The 16,006-nt window shown below is 34.8% G+C and overlaps 1 protein-coding gene across 1 annotated transcript in view; it reads left to right on the forward strand.

Moving 5' to 3' along the window:
• Nucleotides 1-16,006, forward strand: part of LOC136031800 (rab proteins geranylgeranyltransferase component A 1-like) — a 59,673-nt gene that overhangs the window by 12,001 nt on the left and 31,666 nt on the right. The window contains exons 3-4 of the mRNA XM_065711596.1: nucleotides 181-363; nucleotides 11,306-11,408. Coding sequence (XP_065567668.1) covers nucleotides 181-363; nucleotides 11,306-11,408 — 286 coding nt within the window. The remainder of the gene's footprint in view (nucleotides 1-180; nucleotides 364-11,305; nucleotides 11,409-16,006) is intronic.

Here is a 16,006-nt window from a genome sequence, read left to right on the forward strand (position 1 = left end):
CTATTATTCGCTTTTGTTAGATACAACGATACTAGGGCCATATCTTCCCTGAGACTAGTCCAGAGCCTCCTGAAAAATTGAAAATATGACCCAAAAATTCGTCATGTTTCGACCCCATCCTCCCAAAGAAAATTTTTGTGATTTGTGCTTGTATTTCCTGAAAATATTCTTATGTTTTAGTAATGATTACTACGGTGGCGAGTGGTCTTCTCATACTCTAGATGGCCTCGAGAAGTGGGCCGAAGCCCAAAAGGAATCCAAAACAACGGAAAGTGCGGCCCCTGCTAATATTAATGGACGAAAATTTGTACCCTTGCAATATGTTAGCCCTTACACGAATGTTGAGAAACAGTGGCATGTCCCGTAAGTATATCAGCATAGCTACTATTATAATTCACAAGGGTTACACTGCATAACATAAATTCCCCACTAGAGAATAAAAAGGGAAAAAAAACTTTTTTTTATGAAGGGTCAGTTCTATTCTTTTAGGTATCCAAGGTATAGCAAATAGAATCTGGTTGGAAATCTGAACAAAATATAATCTTTAGTTAATGTTTTAAATGTAATTATTTTGAGATAATTTTTAGAATATTTTACCATTAAATATTTTGTTATATATTATGTTTTAAGTTTATTTCAGTTTATATTTCAATTTTTTTCCAATAGAAAAAATATTTTGTTATCAAAAGCTCTCCAATTATTTTTATATTTGAAATAAGAGAATATACACATTTTGAATAAAAAAAACAACAGAAGTTTTAAAATATATTTAGAGTATGGCACTTGAAGGTAAAAATGGATTAGACTAACTGATTGCATTTTCCTTTTGGCAGGCAATGAGTTTTACATCATTGTAATCATTTTACATCATTACATCATTGTGAAAATATCATAGAACGCCTTTTGATTGCCGCTGCTGATGCTTATTTTATTCCTTGAAAATTTTTTGAGAAAAAATATATAGAGTAATTGATGTAATTTAATGTTTTTCTTTGTAGATCCTTCATTCATTTAGTTTTTAATCCTTTGTACTGCTTGTCCTCTATTGATTTTCTACTATAATAATAACAATAATATATTTTGATTTGCTTACATTGTAATAAAGTGGAGTAACAAAAGAAAATTTAAAGAAAACACAGACAAAAGAAACTACTTCTCACTTTCCAAAAGAGCCGTTTTTGCAAAATATTCATTATAGTTTTTGAAAGTTTACAAAATAGTTAAAAAAAAAAAAAATTCCTTAGTGTCATCGCTTGAGCATGTAATGAAAAATATAGAAGGTAGTACGCCGTATTTTGCATTATTGAGGGAATAACGACGTCCGAATTGCACGAGGAATGAAATAAATGAGATCCTTGTTGTTATTTGCCAACATAAAAAAGGAAAATGAAAAATGTATTTATCGTAAAAACATTCCTCAAAATTTTGGTTAAGACAGCAGAGATCTTGTGATATTGGAATATTTAAAGATAAAAAAAAACTATTTATATAATTTTATGATGTTTAATTTTTCAGCCCTGTAAGATTTAAATTATACGAGCAACATATTCACTGTTTGTATTGATCAGGGTTTTGAACTTAATTTTTTATGAGTACAACCACAGAGTATGGGTAACTTATATGAGTAGAAACTTGCGCTAGTGTCAAAAAATAAAAAACTATCAACGCCATCAAGCGTCTGGCGAAACTTAGTTATTACTATCCTAATTTTACCAATTCCACTAATAAGATTAACTATTTTTATTAATACACTGGGAAAATTCCAAGCGTCGCCAAACGCCAGATAGCGTTGGTAGTTTTTTTCGACACTAGCGCCAGTTCCCAATCTTATTACCCACACCATTTAAGTAAAAGCGTTAGTAGCTCGTATATAGCCAAGAAACTGGAAGCAACATTGAAAATGTGGTACATAGAGAGTTTGTGAGAGTAATAATGTAAGATTTTTTAGGAGCTTTAAAACACTTTTCTGGGTATAGTTTAGGCATAGCCCGAGGATCTAATCCTGAAATTTTTGTTTACCTTAATCTCACTCAACTACTTTGTAAGATGACAGTATCCCCACCGTCTTGAATTTTATCTAAAGTTTTAATACCCCTCCATTCCCTCTCTATAGAGCACTGGCCTTTCATAAAGTTTAACATTTTTGGTTGGGTAGCCTTGTGCAATTTTTCACCTTCTAAACTAATAAGTAACTCCTTCAAAACAGCTAAGTGAATAAAGCTCTTAGGAATGGATTAATAGGCCAAATTAGGTCATGGGAAACTATTGAAACTTTTTCCTTTTTTTATGGGGAGAGGCCTAGGAAATGACCCATCTGGCTTCACTATGAGTCTAGATAGTTTTTTTTTTGTGATCTAAAAGGTTTTTTTTTTACCTTAATTCTCATTTAAATTATTTGTAGATCGTTCAGAAAAAGATATTTACGACATGGCTTTATAACTCCCTTGAATTGTACTCTTGTGCTCAGCGAGCACGAGCCCAATCTCCTGATTTGTTATGTCAGCAGGTCACACTCAGCTGGGATGTTTCATCTATTCACAATAAAATGGACGCCCTGGAAAATTTAATATTTGGCAAATCGAATATTTGGCCTCATAACTCCTTTAAATTGTGCTCTTGGGCTAAGCAGATATCAAACACAGGTATTGGCGGTTCTAAGCATTAAGGACGAGGTTCCTAATGCAAGGAAGGATATAAAAACAACTGCAGTCGTACATGTGCTTAGAGGACAGGGTCAATAATCTCTGAGACCACACTGGCTACGCATGACAAAACGAAGAAAAATATTAGTAAAGAGAAGAAAACGAGGATAAAACAGTCAGTGAAAAATAGAAGAAAAATGTGCAGGTATCGCAATCGACCGTTCATTTGACCGTCAGAATAAAAAATACAGATAAAAAACTAAACCTTAAAACTAACATTAAGACTAAAATAAGGAAACCCTTTCAATGTAAAGGTGAAAGGGTAACTGAACAAAAATACGATAGAAAATGGTATTTCAATTCATTTTATTTAAAGCTTTTTTAAAGGCTAATCGCTTGCCATGCATAATATTAAAAGAAATAAGTTACGAAATTTGATTTGGTGGACAGATATAAAAATTGACTGTTTTATAATCGTTTTCTTTTCTTTACGATTTTTTTCTTCGTTTCGAGGACAGGAACGCATTAAGACTGGTCCTGTGAAGAGTTTTTCGCTTGGACAATCGGAAAAATCAGGCCTTAAACTGCACATTCTTGGGTTTTAGCCCCCCCCCCTGCTCCTCTCACAAAATTATCTGAATATCTTATGTTTGCCCTAAAGAGCCTTGACCTGACTTATAGTCCTGAGCAGCTCGATTTTGAGTTGTATAAAAAGAGATAAATAATTAGTAAAGGGTAAGACAAATACTTAAAATATTTTGTAGGGAGATCGTACCTATATGAAGGCTCTTATTGGAGCTGCTTTCGCCGTGGCTATGGTCTGCGAACATCTTTTTAAGGCCGAATTTGAGTATCAGTGTATTATATTTTAGCTTAATTATATAGTAATGTTGCCTGCATGTGCAAAGAACTTTATTTGGATTGCTTACAAAACTTTCATGTCCAAGATATTTCGTAACACAAAGTTAGTGGCGCGTTTCAAGTAAATCAATTAGGCGTATAACCAAAATTTTGGCAATCAGGTGAAATTCTGTATTATTATTATCAAAGATCGAATGTTCAACATCCATTGAATTGTTTACCGTTTGCAAAATTTACTTTGACGAATGATGCTTTATTAATTAAAGCAGATTACACCAGCGCAGCTACGTCATAAATATACTAACAAATAAACTTTATAAAATTTTAAATAAATCCATAAAACCATCTAAATCAAACATTAAATACTTCCTTAAGCGTTTCCATTAAAATGTCAAATAAAACGTGGAGCAAATCACATAAGATATCTCTCAGTGGTAGAAGCAAGTTAAATTATTAGTTGCGGACAATACTTTTTATTTGCAGAAATCTTAGTCTCAGGTCTATCAGTAGAGAGAGAAAGAGGGGGGGATGTATTGCGTCGAATTGGTCGACTATGAAAATATGAAGGATTTTGTGTGACATCAAACAGTTCGTGGTAACGAACTGTAGTAAGGAGCGACCCGGCTCACTAGTAAACGAAACTAAAAAAAAACGGAATTTTGATGCTAAAATATACATCAAAAGAATCAGATTCATGCTGATTTTAAATATATAAGTTTCGTCAAATTTAGTCTTTGTCATCAAAAGTTACGAGCCTGAGAAAATTTGCCTCATTTTGGAAAATAGGGGGAAACACCCCCTAAAAGTCATAGAATCTTAACGAAAATCACACCATCGCATTCAGCGTATCAGAGAACCCTATAGCTAAAATTCTCCTATCTACCTATCAAGCTCCTATCTACAAAAATGTGGAATTTCGTATTTTTTACCAGAAGACACATCACGGGTGCGTGTTTATTTATTTTTTTTTCCAGGGGTCATCGTATCGACCAAGTGGTCCTAGAATGTCGTAAGAGGGCTCATTCTAGCGGAAATGAAAAGTTCTATTGCCCTTTTTAAGTGACCAATAAAATTGGAGGGCACCTAGGCCCCCTCCCACGCTCATTTTTTCCCAAAGTCAACGGATCAAAATTTTGAGATAGCCATTTTTTCCGCATAGTCAAAAACCATAATAACTGTCTTTGGGGGTGACTTACTCCCCCACAGTCCCTGGGGGAGGGGCTGCAAGTTACAAACTTTTACCAGTGTTTACATACAGTAATGGTTATTGGGAAGCGTACAGACGTTTTCAGTGGGATTTTTTTTGGGGGGGGGGGGTTGAGGCGAGGGGGCTATGTGGGAGGATCTTTCCTTGGAGGAATATGTCATGGGGGAAGAGAAATTCAATGAAAAGGGTGCGGGATTTTCTAGCATTACTATAAAAAAAAACAATGAAAAATAATCATGAAAAAGTTTTTTTCAATTGAAAGTAAGGAGTAGCATTAAAACTTAAAACGAACAGAGATTATTACGCGTATGAGGGGTTCTAAAAATACTTTAGCATAAAGAGCAAGGAATTTAGGAGGAGATAAATACCTCGATCTTTATGCTAAAGTATTTTTAGCAATTTAAACTATTTATTCTACAGCCTTTCTGATTCAGGGGTTATTCTTGAAGAATTGGGACAAAACTTAAGATTTAGTGTAAAGAGCGAGGTATTAACGAGGGGACAAACCCCCTCATATACATAATAAGAATATAAGAATATAAAAGTTTGTTATGTAAGTTAATTCTTAAGTTACGTATATTTTTTACTAATAAAAACGTTCGTTAAAAATTAAAAGTTCTAGTTGCCCTTTTAAGTAACCGAAAAATTGGAGGGCAAAAGGGCTTCTTCCCCATCCCTTATTTCTCAAAATTGTCTGATCAAAACTAAGAGAAAGCCATTTAGCCAAAAAAAAGAATTAATATGCAAATTTCATTTTAATAATTTATGTGCGGAGAGCCAAAATCAAACATGCATTAATTCAAAAACGTTCAGAAATTAGATAAAAAAAACTTGTATTTTTTTAGGTGAAAGTAAGGAGCGACATTAAAACTTCAAACGAACAGAAATTACTCCGTATATGAAATGGGTTGTCCCCTCCGCAATCCCTCGCTCTTTACGCCAAAGTTTGACTCTTTGCCACAGTTCTCCCTTTTAAAACAGTTAAAAATTTTAGCGCAAAGAGCGAGGGATTGCGGAGGGGACAACCCATTTCATATACAGAGTAATTTCTGTTCGTTTTAACTTTTAATGTTGCTCCTTACTTTCAGCTAAAAAAAACTTGTTTTTTTTATTTTATCAATCCAAAATAAGTTATTTATATCGATTGTCCTAAAATAAGGCGTGCCCAATCCAGAAAGGCACGATTGGAGCTCGAGGGAGGTATGGAGACACGTTTTTCAACAAAGTTTTTTTCTGCTCTTGAACATTTTGGAAAATGTCGCTTAACGCCTTTCGTATTTCCATAGCCATGGTGAATTCAAACCCTTTAGTTCAAACTTATATGTCCACTCTTGTCCACAATTATGGTTTTAAATTAAGATGTTTCAGTGCGTCATATTATCTTGAAAAATTATGATTAAATATAATTTTTATGCTTTTTTGTGTCGTCTTAAAGTTTTATGGTCTCTGTGCAAGTTTGGTATGCTATTTTTCTCCTCTCTTACAGTTTTAAACCCGTTAAGGCCTAATAAAAACTTTCAGAGATTTTAGTTGTCCTTTTCACCAGTTTCTTTTGATCACAAAAATAAGCCAAAAATGCATTTACATATTTTTCCTATTACCGGTTTTTGAGACACAAGCTGTTCTATTTATAGGACAGTGGCTTCTGTGGTATCAAATTATACACGATTTCATAAAATACGTTTTTAATGTCAAAGATTCAATTAAATGCAATGCAAAACCAAAACATATAAAAATTGATGTGGTAAGACGGAAAGCAACCAGTGGACAGGTTGATGTCACATTTCTCATAGTAGCTCAATGGCTTTTTCTTGTAGTTTTCGCCTTGGCATCGTCGCTGTTTTTCCGGCTTTACCAGGAATTGTCGTATTCTATTACTTCGTACACTGACTGGTGGCGCAGAAATTAGTCTTCCTGCTAACACTGAAGGCCTTGGTTTCCCTCTTCCGTAATTGGGTTTCGAAAGGGATCCTGTGACCTCCCGTCTGAAATTTATAAAAGTCATTTCATTTTCTTTGTCAATCACCATATTGAATAATGTGCAAGCATCGACGACAGTCAGGCCTTACAGGCGCACGAACAGAGTCAGCAGTTCGTTTGAAAAGAGTCCAAACAGCATACTTGCTGATAAGCCAGTCATGTAAATCGATTCTACCAATGTACTTGTTATGTTCCCTATTTGGATAAGTCTGCTGTACCGCCGTCTTTCTGATCAGCCCCTTCGCTCTTCGTTCAACCGCTCTTACTGGTTCTAGGCTGAAATGGTTGGATGCAACAGAGACAAAGTTCTTATTCAGCCATTTTAAGACAAATATATGGTTGGCTGCATCAAAGCGATGCCCACTCACTCCTCGTTTCTCCTTAAAATCCTTATTGGATAGGAAAGTGCGTTTTGCCAATTTGTTTTCTCTAACCGTCTTAGTCGCTCGAAATCCAGCTTCTTTCATGTCGCACAAAAGCTGATGACTTGAAAAGAAATTGTCATTATATACCTCTCTTCACGAGTTAAGAGCCTAAGTTTTCTTTAGCAGCCTGAGATGGAGCAATAGACTTTTTTCTCGAGTAAAGATGGAACTGAAGGCAATAGCCATCTGAAATGCATTGAGCGCTTAATTTAAATCTGAATCAAATGGGCTTCCTTCGAATAAACTGCTTCAGGATATGTTTTTCGTAATGCTGCACAGTCATTTCGTCGATTGACAGATGCTGAGAAAAAATTCCAAATTGCCTGAAGTTCTGAACAGTATCAATGTCCACAAAGTGGATGTTTTCTTTTATCCTCATGAATCGATTTTCTAACATGGCTTGCTTGAGCTAGTCACTTCCAAGATATTCATCGACTGACCAATATAATGGGAGTGCACAGTATAATAACTCGAAAACATTAGTACTCTTATGAACACACGGATTCATCCACTGGATTTTTACGGCATAGCTAACCATTTCACGTGAAAAGAGAACAAAGAACTTATTGTCTTGAAACAAAGCCAAAACCTCTACTGGTGTTTTTCCTTCTATTGTTTCTCGGGCTTTTTAAACTATCTCAGCCGCACCCTCGCACAATTTTTGCCAAGGATAGGTTACTTTTGCTTCCTCTATTTAGGGTTTGCGGCTTAAAACTAACTCTTCTGTGGCCCACCTCTCGAAGTTGATGCACCTCCTTCTTCTGTGGGGATGATTTTGTCGATCCCTTCAAATTGCTCTTCTTCAAGAGGAATTATCTACTTCAACAGCTCCTAGGACGTCATTTGCATTCGAAGCTGCCGTGTTGTCGTCATTTCCTTCATATTCATCAAATGCTCGATTGGAATCAGGAGGCAGGACAACAACTTGAATATCTTCACATGCAAATTCTTCGTCTTTTAGTAGGTCTAGAGCTTCGCCAAGTGAAATGCAGAAGTTTCATGTCTTTAATTAATGATTAATGATTATGATTTTGATTGATTTTGATTATGATAAATGGTTAATGATTTTGTCTTTAATTGAATTTAAGAAATGTGAAAGACGGAGTGTATAGTGTATAGAAAAATTTAAATATTTTTTTTTCCATGGCGACTGATTGGCTGAAACTGCAGGATAAAGAAACCACATTATCATATTACTTACACCATTTATCATTTTGCTTACACCCGCTCAAAAAAAGAGAAACAAAGGACTAATAATAAGAGAAAGCAAGAAAAATACACCAAAAAACAGAAACTATCACATGGATATCACAAGTAAACTAAACGCATAAGTAAATGCCGGGAAGAAAATTGCAGAGATAATTATGACCAAAACCAGACAAAGCGTAGATAAAGTTTATTCCAAGTTGTCCCAACAAAGAATCAACCAAGAAATTTATTTTACAAAAAAAACGCAACCCTTGAAATTTTATGTACTGAAAGCAACCCTTAGATCCCACTGTCCTATAAATGTGACACCAACGCAAAAAGCCGTTAAACTTTTAACTTACTTGCGAAGTCTTTTGTTATTCAGGAATACGGTTAAATATAAAGTTTTCTAGCTTCTGTTAAAGCCACCACTGTCTAGGGGAACGCTCACTATTTCTTACTTAATTTTGAAAACTACCATTGTGAAATTATGCTAATTGTGATTTAAATGACGTCGCTGATCTAACAATAAATGACCAATTGACCTGGAAAAATTAACCTAGGTATATAGGTGACCAGTGAAGTTGTTATCACTGAAATCAAATTATTCTCGTAGTGAATTTTATTACTAAAAATTAAAAACCAGCTGTCCTATAAATACGAGAGTGAGCCTTAACGGGTTAATGTATCAACAAAAGACGATAGTTTTTCCTATCGTGCCATAGCTGAGATTCAGTTCCTTCCACCTACCGAACTACATTTTGAAATATAGTACAGAGGGTGTTTAAGATTGAAAATTGGTTGAAAATCTTCGAAAAAATCACAATTTTTCCGTTTCTTTCAACAGGTTTGTATCTTTCTACACGAAGAAGTTTAAGTAATATCTAGTTCTCGTTCTGTAAATGGATATATTTGAAACTAATAAAGCCGATGATATGACATCTTGTCTGTCGGTGAAATTTGCAGTAGTGGTCTCTCTCAAAGTATTTGTTTCAGAGGGAACATTAAGCCTTCACATTGGTCTTTTGTCAGTCTTTGCCGCCAAGCTGGACATTTATGCTCCAGACTTGATCTTACTGAACTGCTAAGAACAGACGTTCAAACTGGCGTTGAGTTTTGAGGGTATCTGAATATTATCATGACCTGCTAATCTTTTCAATAATTTAACGTTTAAAGTATCAGCATGTAGAAATTTCATAGTTATACAATAATTTTGGAACTTTGAGGAATAATTAAGATTAGTTTTTACGCTACAATTCTGCAATATGTGACGTCAATCTTTGTCGTATGCTACTTTATTAGTATTATACTTCGAAGAAATTAAATGTTTATTGATGTTGCAATTTTTACTTCAATGTGGGTGAATCTTTCTGAGTAATTCATTTTTCTGTTGTGCAATTTTGTGACATGGGACAAATAGTGCCAATAAAGGAACATGATGACAATGGTTGGCATAAATGCAATTAGTTTTTTCTATGATTTGGATAAGTACTTATTAAGTACTTTGACTTATTAAGTACTATGATAAGTACTATTATTTGGATAAGTACTGTTAATTGAACCGCGTTGTTAGTTAATAAATATGACATTATTAGTATTAATTTTGCGAGGGCGCTGACTTCCCACCACCTTATATAAATCTCGGAACGCCACGTGTGCTGCACAGTCATGATACGATTAGCGCTATTTCTTCACAACTGGCACAGATCTGCCACACTTGACAGTCTCACACTGTAAACAGTCTCCATAACGCTTGGCATACTCTGCAAACACTTGGCACAGTTCCACCCCACTTGGCACTTGTCAGCTGTATACATGATTTATTTGAGAGAGTGACCCCTTGTTTAGTTTATGTAAAAAAATTTATTTATATTTGCTTTTATAGAACCTTTTTGAGTATTGAAGTACTGCAGGGTTCCACGCCAGATTTTCTTACTTAGACGGAAGTCTCCTCTGAGCTCTGTGCCTGTATTTGGGCTACTTCTTTGGTCCAATTTTGTTTTTTGTTTTTTCAGCCCTAGACCCTAGGATGTTCATGTTCATCAAAAACATCGATCCACCTCTTCTGCTGGTGATCTTGGGAGAGGGAACAGCCTACTCATTATTCTAAAATTGTCTTTGGTATTTGGCTGATGGATGCTTGCTGGCAAGCTCATGTACATGAAAATGTCAGACAAATCGTACAAATCTCGGTCATGGACCCGATCATTTATTTATTTATTTTTTTTTTTTTTTTAATGAATATACTTAATAAGCACAAACTTATGGCTATAGGTTCTCTACCTGGTGATTTGGGAAACCTCAGGAGTTTCCAGATACTTTCAGTCAGTGTAAGTCAATATCTCTGTATGGCAGAAACGTTTAGTTAAAATTTTCGCTAATTTTTGGCTGTAACTGCCTCACTTGGGTAAAAAGTGAAAGTAACACTCAGAGGGTCACAGACTATCTCGAAAGAATGATATAGGGAAATTTTTTAAAATGTGAAGCCTATGATGAAAATAGTTTTTTATTAGTACCCTTTTCCTAGTTCTTTTTTTTTCATTTAGTAACCTGTTTTTTTGGGATAACATAACCGGGCCTAAAATTCATTTACTTAATCTTAATCATTTACTTAATCATTCAAAGCTGTTTAATTGCCCTTTTATCGAAAAGAGTCACAGAAAAAAGGTACCAACCCTGGACCAATAGTTAGATCAAGTGATTTTTCATAGTTTTTATTCCGGACCTTACGGTTCGAAACAGTCGCGTGAATTGGGAAGGGGGCACGAGCCCTCTAAATTTTTTGTCCCTATTAAATTTCGAACAATACCTTTTTGTAGGTGTTTTATTGAGAAATACCTTTTTAATACTTTAAAAAGAAATGAAAGAAGCAACAAATTTCTCCCTCTTTCTCTCGATTTGAAAATATTCCCCCTCTCCTAAATTACTGCTGTCCCTGACCAATACTATAATAAGTAAATCAATCCTGTTCCAGAAGTTTAATTATTACTTTTTTTTTTCAGTGAGGATCTTGAGCCAGGATCGGATGGAAGAAAAATCTTTAAATGGACAAAAAGAACACTTCTTGACGAGAATAAGAAATTCAACATTGAACTATCACCCAAGGTTAGTTAGATGATCACAGGCAGTGCAATAGCGCTGCATAAGGAAAGAGCGATATGGGTACAATGTGTTATTATTTTTTTTTTCTTTTAGACCACGACACTTTGTATTGAAGGAGTTGTCGTAGAAACTTGAAAAAGGGCTCATTTGATTGGAAATTGGAAGGGCTTGTGCCTTTTTTATAGTCAAAAGTGATTGGAGGGCAACTGACACCCTTCCACGCCCACCATTTCCCCAAACACATCCAGTCCAAATTTTTTAGATAGCCATTTTGTTCAACGTAGTTCAAAGGTCTGGAGATAATGTCTTTGAGGATGACAACCCTCCCCCAGAGCCCTTAGGGCAAGGGTTATAAGTTATGCCTTGGGGGCATATAAGGTTTATATAGAAAAGGTGATCATATAAACTTCGGAAGGGGTTCATTTGATCGCTAATCAGAAGTTATAGTGCGCTTTTTGAGATTCAGATTGATTGGGGCGGGGGGATATCCCCATCTCGTATTTTCCCAAAATACATGTTATAAAAATTTTTAGATGACCAATTGCTGTCGTAAGAACTTCGAAAAGAGCTCATTTGGTTAGAAATCGAAAGGGCTAGTGCCCTTTTTAATATTCGAAAGTGATTTGAAGGCAACTAACCCTTCCTACCTCGCCCACCATTTGAAATTTGTCGTAGAACCCTGAACACCACGCACACCCTGAACACATCCAATCTAAATTTGGAGATAACCAATTTTGTTCAACGTAATTGAAAGCTCTGTAAATTATGTCTTATAGGATGACAAACCCCCCACGGCCCTAAGGCCAGGGGTTATAAGTTATACCCCGGGGGCTTATAAGGTGTGATAGGCAGCACAATAGCCCTGCCTTAGTAAAGAGTGATGTGGACACAATGCTTTTTTTTTGGTTTTAAACCAGGGCACTTCGTATCAAAGGATTTGTCGTAGAAACTTCGATAAGGGTTCATTTGATTTGAAATTGAAAGGGCTAGTGCCCTTTTTAATAGTCGAAAGTGATGGGAGGGCAATTCACCCCCCTCCCACGTCCACCATTTCCCAAACATATCCAATCAAAATTTTGAGATGCAACATTTCAAGGGTTGTAATTTCAGATGGCCATTTGTTGTCGTAGAAACTTCAAAAAGAGCTCATTCGACTGGAAATTGAAAGGACTAGTGCCCTTTATAATAGTTGAAGGTGATTGGAGGGCTACTAACCCCTCCTTCCATGCCCACCATTTCCCCAAATACATCAATCAAAATTTTCAGGTAGCAATTTTGCTAAACGTAATTTAAAGGTTCGGAAATTATGTCTTTGAAGATGACAACCCCCTCCCCCCACAACCCTCAAAGCAAGGGTTGTAAGCTATTCCTTGGGGTTATATAAGGTATATATAGAAAGTGTGATCGTAGGAACTTCGGAAAGTTCTCATTGAATTGGTAATCAAAAGCTCTAGTGTTCTTTTTAAGATTCAGAGTGATTGGAGGTTGGATACCCACACCCCACCCCTCGTATTTTCCCGCAATACATATGATAGAAATCTTAAGATGGCCACTTTTTGTCGTAGAAACTTCGGAAAAAGCTCGATTGGAAATTGAAAGGGCTAGTGCCCTTTTTAATAGTCTATAGTGATTGGAGGGCTTCTAACCATCCTCCCACGCCCACCATTTCCCCAAACAAATCCAATCAAAATTTTTAGAAAGCCATTTTGTTTAACGTAATTGAAAGATCCAGAAATTATGTCTTTGAGAATGTCAACCCGCCCCCGAGCCCTCAGGGCAAGGGTTGTAAGTAATGCCCTGAGGCATACAACTTTTATATAGAAAGGGTGATCGTATGAACTTCGGATGATACCAGATATAGATAATACTACTACTTTCGCTACTATTACAACTGCGCCTAAGGGCAGGAAGGTGGAGTTTTCAAGATATTTTGAGGGGGAAGATGAATCAGAACACGCCCTCTCTATGCAGGTTGTCAAAAGGGTGTAACAGCAATATCTTAGGAACAATTTTGTGTTTGAAGTTGAAACTAACAGGGCTTGTTGTGAGGGATGTTAAACCACTCAAAAGAAAATATTTGCATCCCAATGCTACTGCCTCTACTCATACTACTGCTACTGTTACTATTATTACTGCTTCTATTGCTACTGCTGCCACTAAATCTTAGGCTACTACAATTAATACTACTGCTACTGCTATTAAAATTAAGGATATTAAGGCGAAAAACAGTGTCTGAAGAACGACTTATATTAGTAATTTAGACCTTTGAGGGAAAGTTGTGGGGGATTTTGAACTAGCCGGAAGGCTAGTTATTAGCATTCTGGCTAATATTTATAACTTATAATATTTATACTTTTAGTGTTACCGCTACTGTCAATGTAACTAATAACACCAAAGGTATTATGATGAAACTTTTAGGATACGCTTAGGAGTTTCAATTAAAGGAAGGAACAGTATGCCCGCAGTTTTTCAGAAGGGCATATATGCAATATCGTAGGCAGCACCACTCTAGAATAGCTAGAAATATTTTTGGAACTTTTAAAAGAGCTAATTCAATGCAGAATTAAAAGTTCTGGTGCCCGTTTTAAGAGTTACAAGAGATTGGAGGGCAAGCAGCCCTTCCCTCTAGCCCATTAATTTTCCAAACGCATCCAGTTAAGATTTTGAGACAGTTATTTTGTTCAGCATAGTAGAACGGTCCAGCAACTATAATTTTATGTATATAAGGCATGTCAACCCCCCACAATTGTGCAATTGGCCCATTATATAGGCATTGTATTTATGGTTGCCAATAAGACACTAGCAATATATTGAGAACGACAGGGGATATTAAGTTTAAAATTTTGGGGATGCTGCTATTACTACTTGTGCTCTTACAATTTAAATAAATAAAAAAAAAGTGTAAGTGTATCTGGGTTAGCAAAGATCATAGATAAATTATTTTGGGAATGATATTAAGTTTTATTTCTTAGGTCAGCTTCAAAAGCAATATAATTAAATTAAAAAATACTGTGTGTCTGGATTAAAAATTGTTGAAAAAGTTTCTCCAACATACAAATAGCAACCCATACTATGGATTCTTATAGAAAACAACTGAAAAGATATAAAATTTTATCTTTTCCATGAAAAAGATTGTCAATAAAAAACGAAGAGAAACTAATTTAAAAACTTTCCATAAAAAAAGTTTTTCAAAGGAAAGTAAAGAGCTCCATCAAGCCAAGAATGAGCGAAAATAAAGTCAAATAATCTTCCAAGCGTAAAATTACCACAAATCGCTATCAATAAATAAATTAAACTCAAAATGAACAAAATTACAATAAATACCTGAATCAAACTCAAAACGAGCAAAAATTAACATGAGTGGGGTTGATAACCCCAGTACCTTCTCAAGACCAGAACACAATTTGCGCTTTACTGAAAAAAAAACACATTTAAAATGTTTTCACTCTTTTACTTTCATAAATGAAAAATTATTAAAACTTTAAGGAAAATATCTCATTATATTTCAACTAAACTGACAGTCCACGGTCTTTTTTTTTTGGAGGCTATCAGCCCTACTCGTGTTAATTTTTGCTTATTTTGGGTTTGATTCGGCTATTTATTGTAATTTCTGTTCGTTTTGAGTTTAATTAATTTATTTATTTTTCTTTGTTAGTTAAGTTTATTAATAATAATAGAACTTAAAAAAACGCACACATATACATATGTACATCAGAAATCAAAGTCATTCAACTAAATCTTCTAGCCTGCCCATTGCCCAAACACAACTTGCAAAGGCAAGTTGTCGTTTGGGCGTGCCAGGAATAGAAAAAAGAGAAAATTTTAGTACTAGATATAAGCAGAAATTAAATACCAGAAATGCTGATAATACAAATATATATATATATATATATATATATATATATATATATATATATATATATATATATATATATATATATATATATATATATATATATATATATATATATGTGTGTGTGTGTACATATAAAAACATATTTATATATATATAAATATGTACGTATAAAAACATACATAATTCCTTGCTGAATTGCTGCTGGAGTTACCGTAACAAAAAAAACAAAAACTATCCAAATAATCCACTTTACTCCTTCACACACCTCAAACAACAAAAGAAGAGGAAGAAAAAATTGACGAATAATAGCGTAGGACTCATTAATAGGATGAATTTTTACTTGACTTTATTTCTGAATTTTTCAAGTTATTTTATATAATTAATTATCATATTATTACTAGTCTATACATTTATATATAGAAATAAAAATGACAAATAATACCCTAAAACTCGTAATTAGGATACACTTTTTCCTTAACTTTATTTCTAAATTCTTCAAACCTTATTGTGTCTTATCATTCCTATTCCTTAATTTTATTCCTTGATAAATAAAAGAGACCTTAGACCTTGTAGTGATGGCAATTGGAGCAGACAGCACCTTGCTTGTTCGAGTATTATAATTGTGGCAACTAGACCTAACCTGAAACATCCCTGAGAAGCATAAAGGTAAATTATTATTATTATACTTGAACATAAATAACTGTTGATACAAATCCCGTACACCAGCAGCTGGTAAAGTTTTTTG

Source organism: Artemia franciscana, chromosome 10 (assembly GCF_032884065.1).
Source record: "Artemia franciscana chromosome 10, ASM3288406v1, whole genome shotgun sequence".
Classification (NCBI taxonomy): domain Eukaryota; kingdom Metazoa; phylum Arthropoda; class Branchiopoda; order Anostraca; family Artemiidae; genus Artemia; species Artemia franciscana.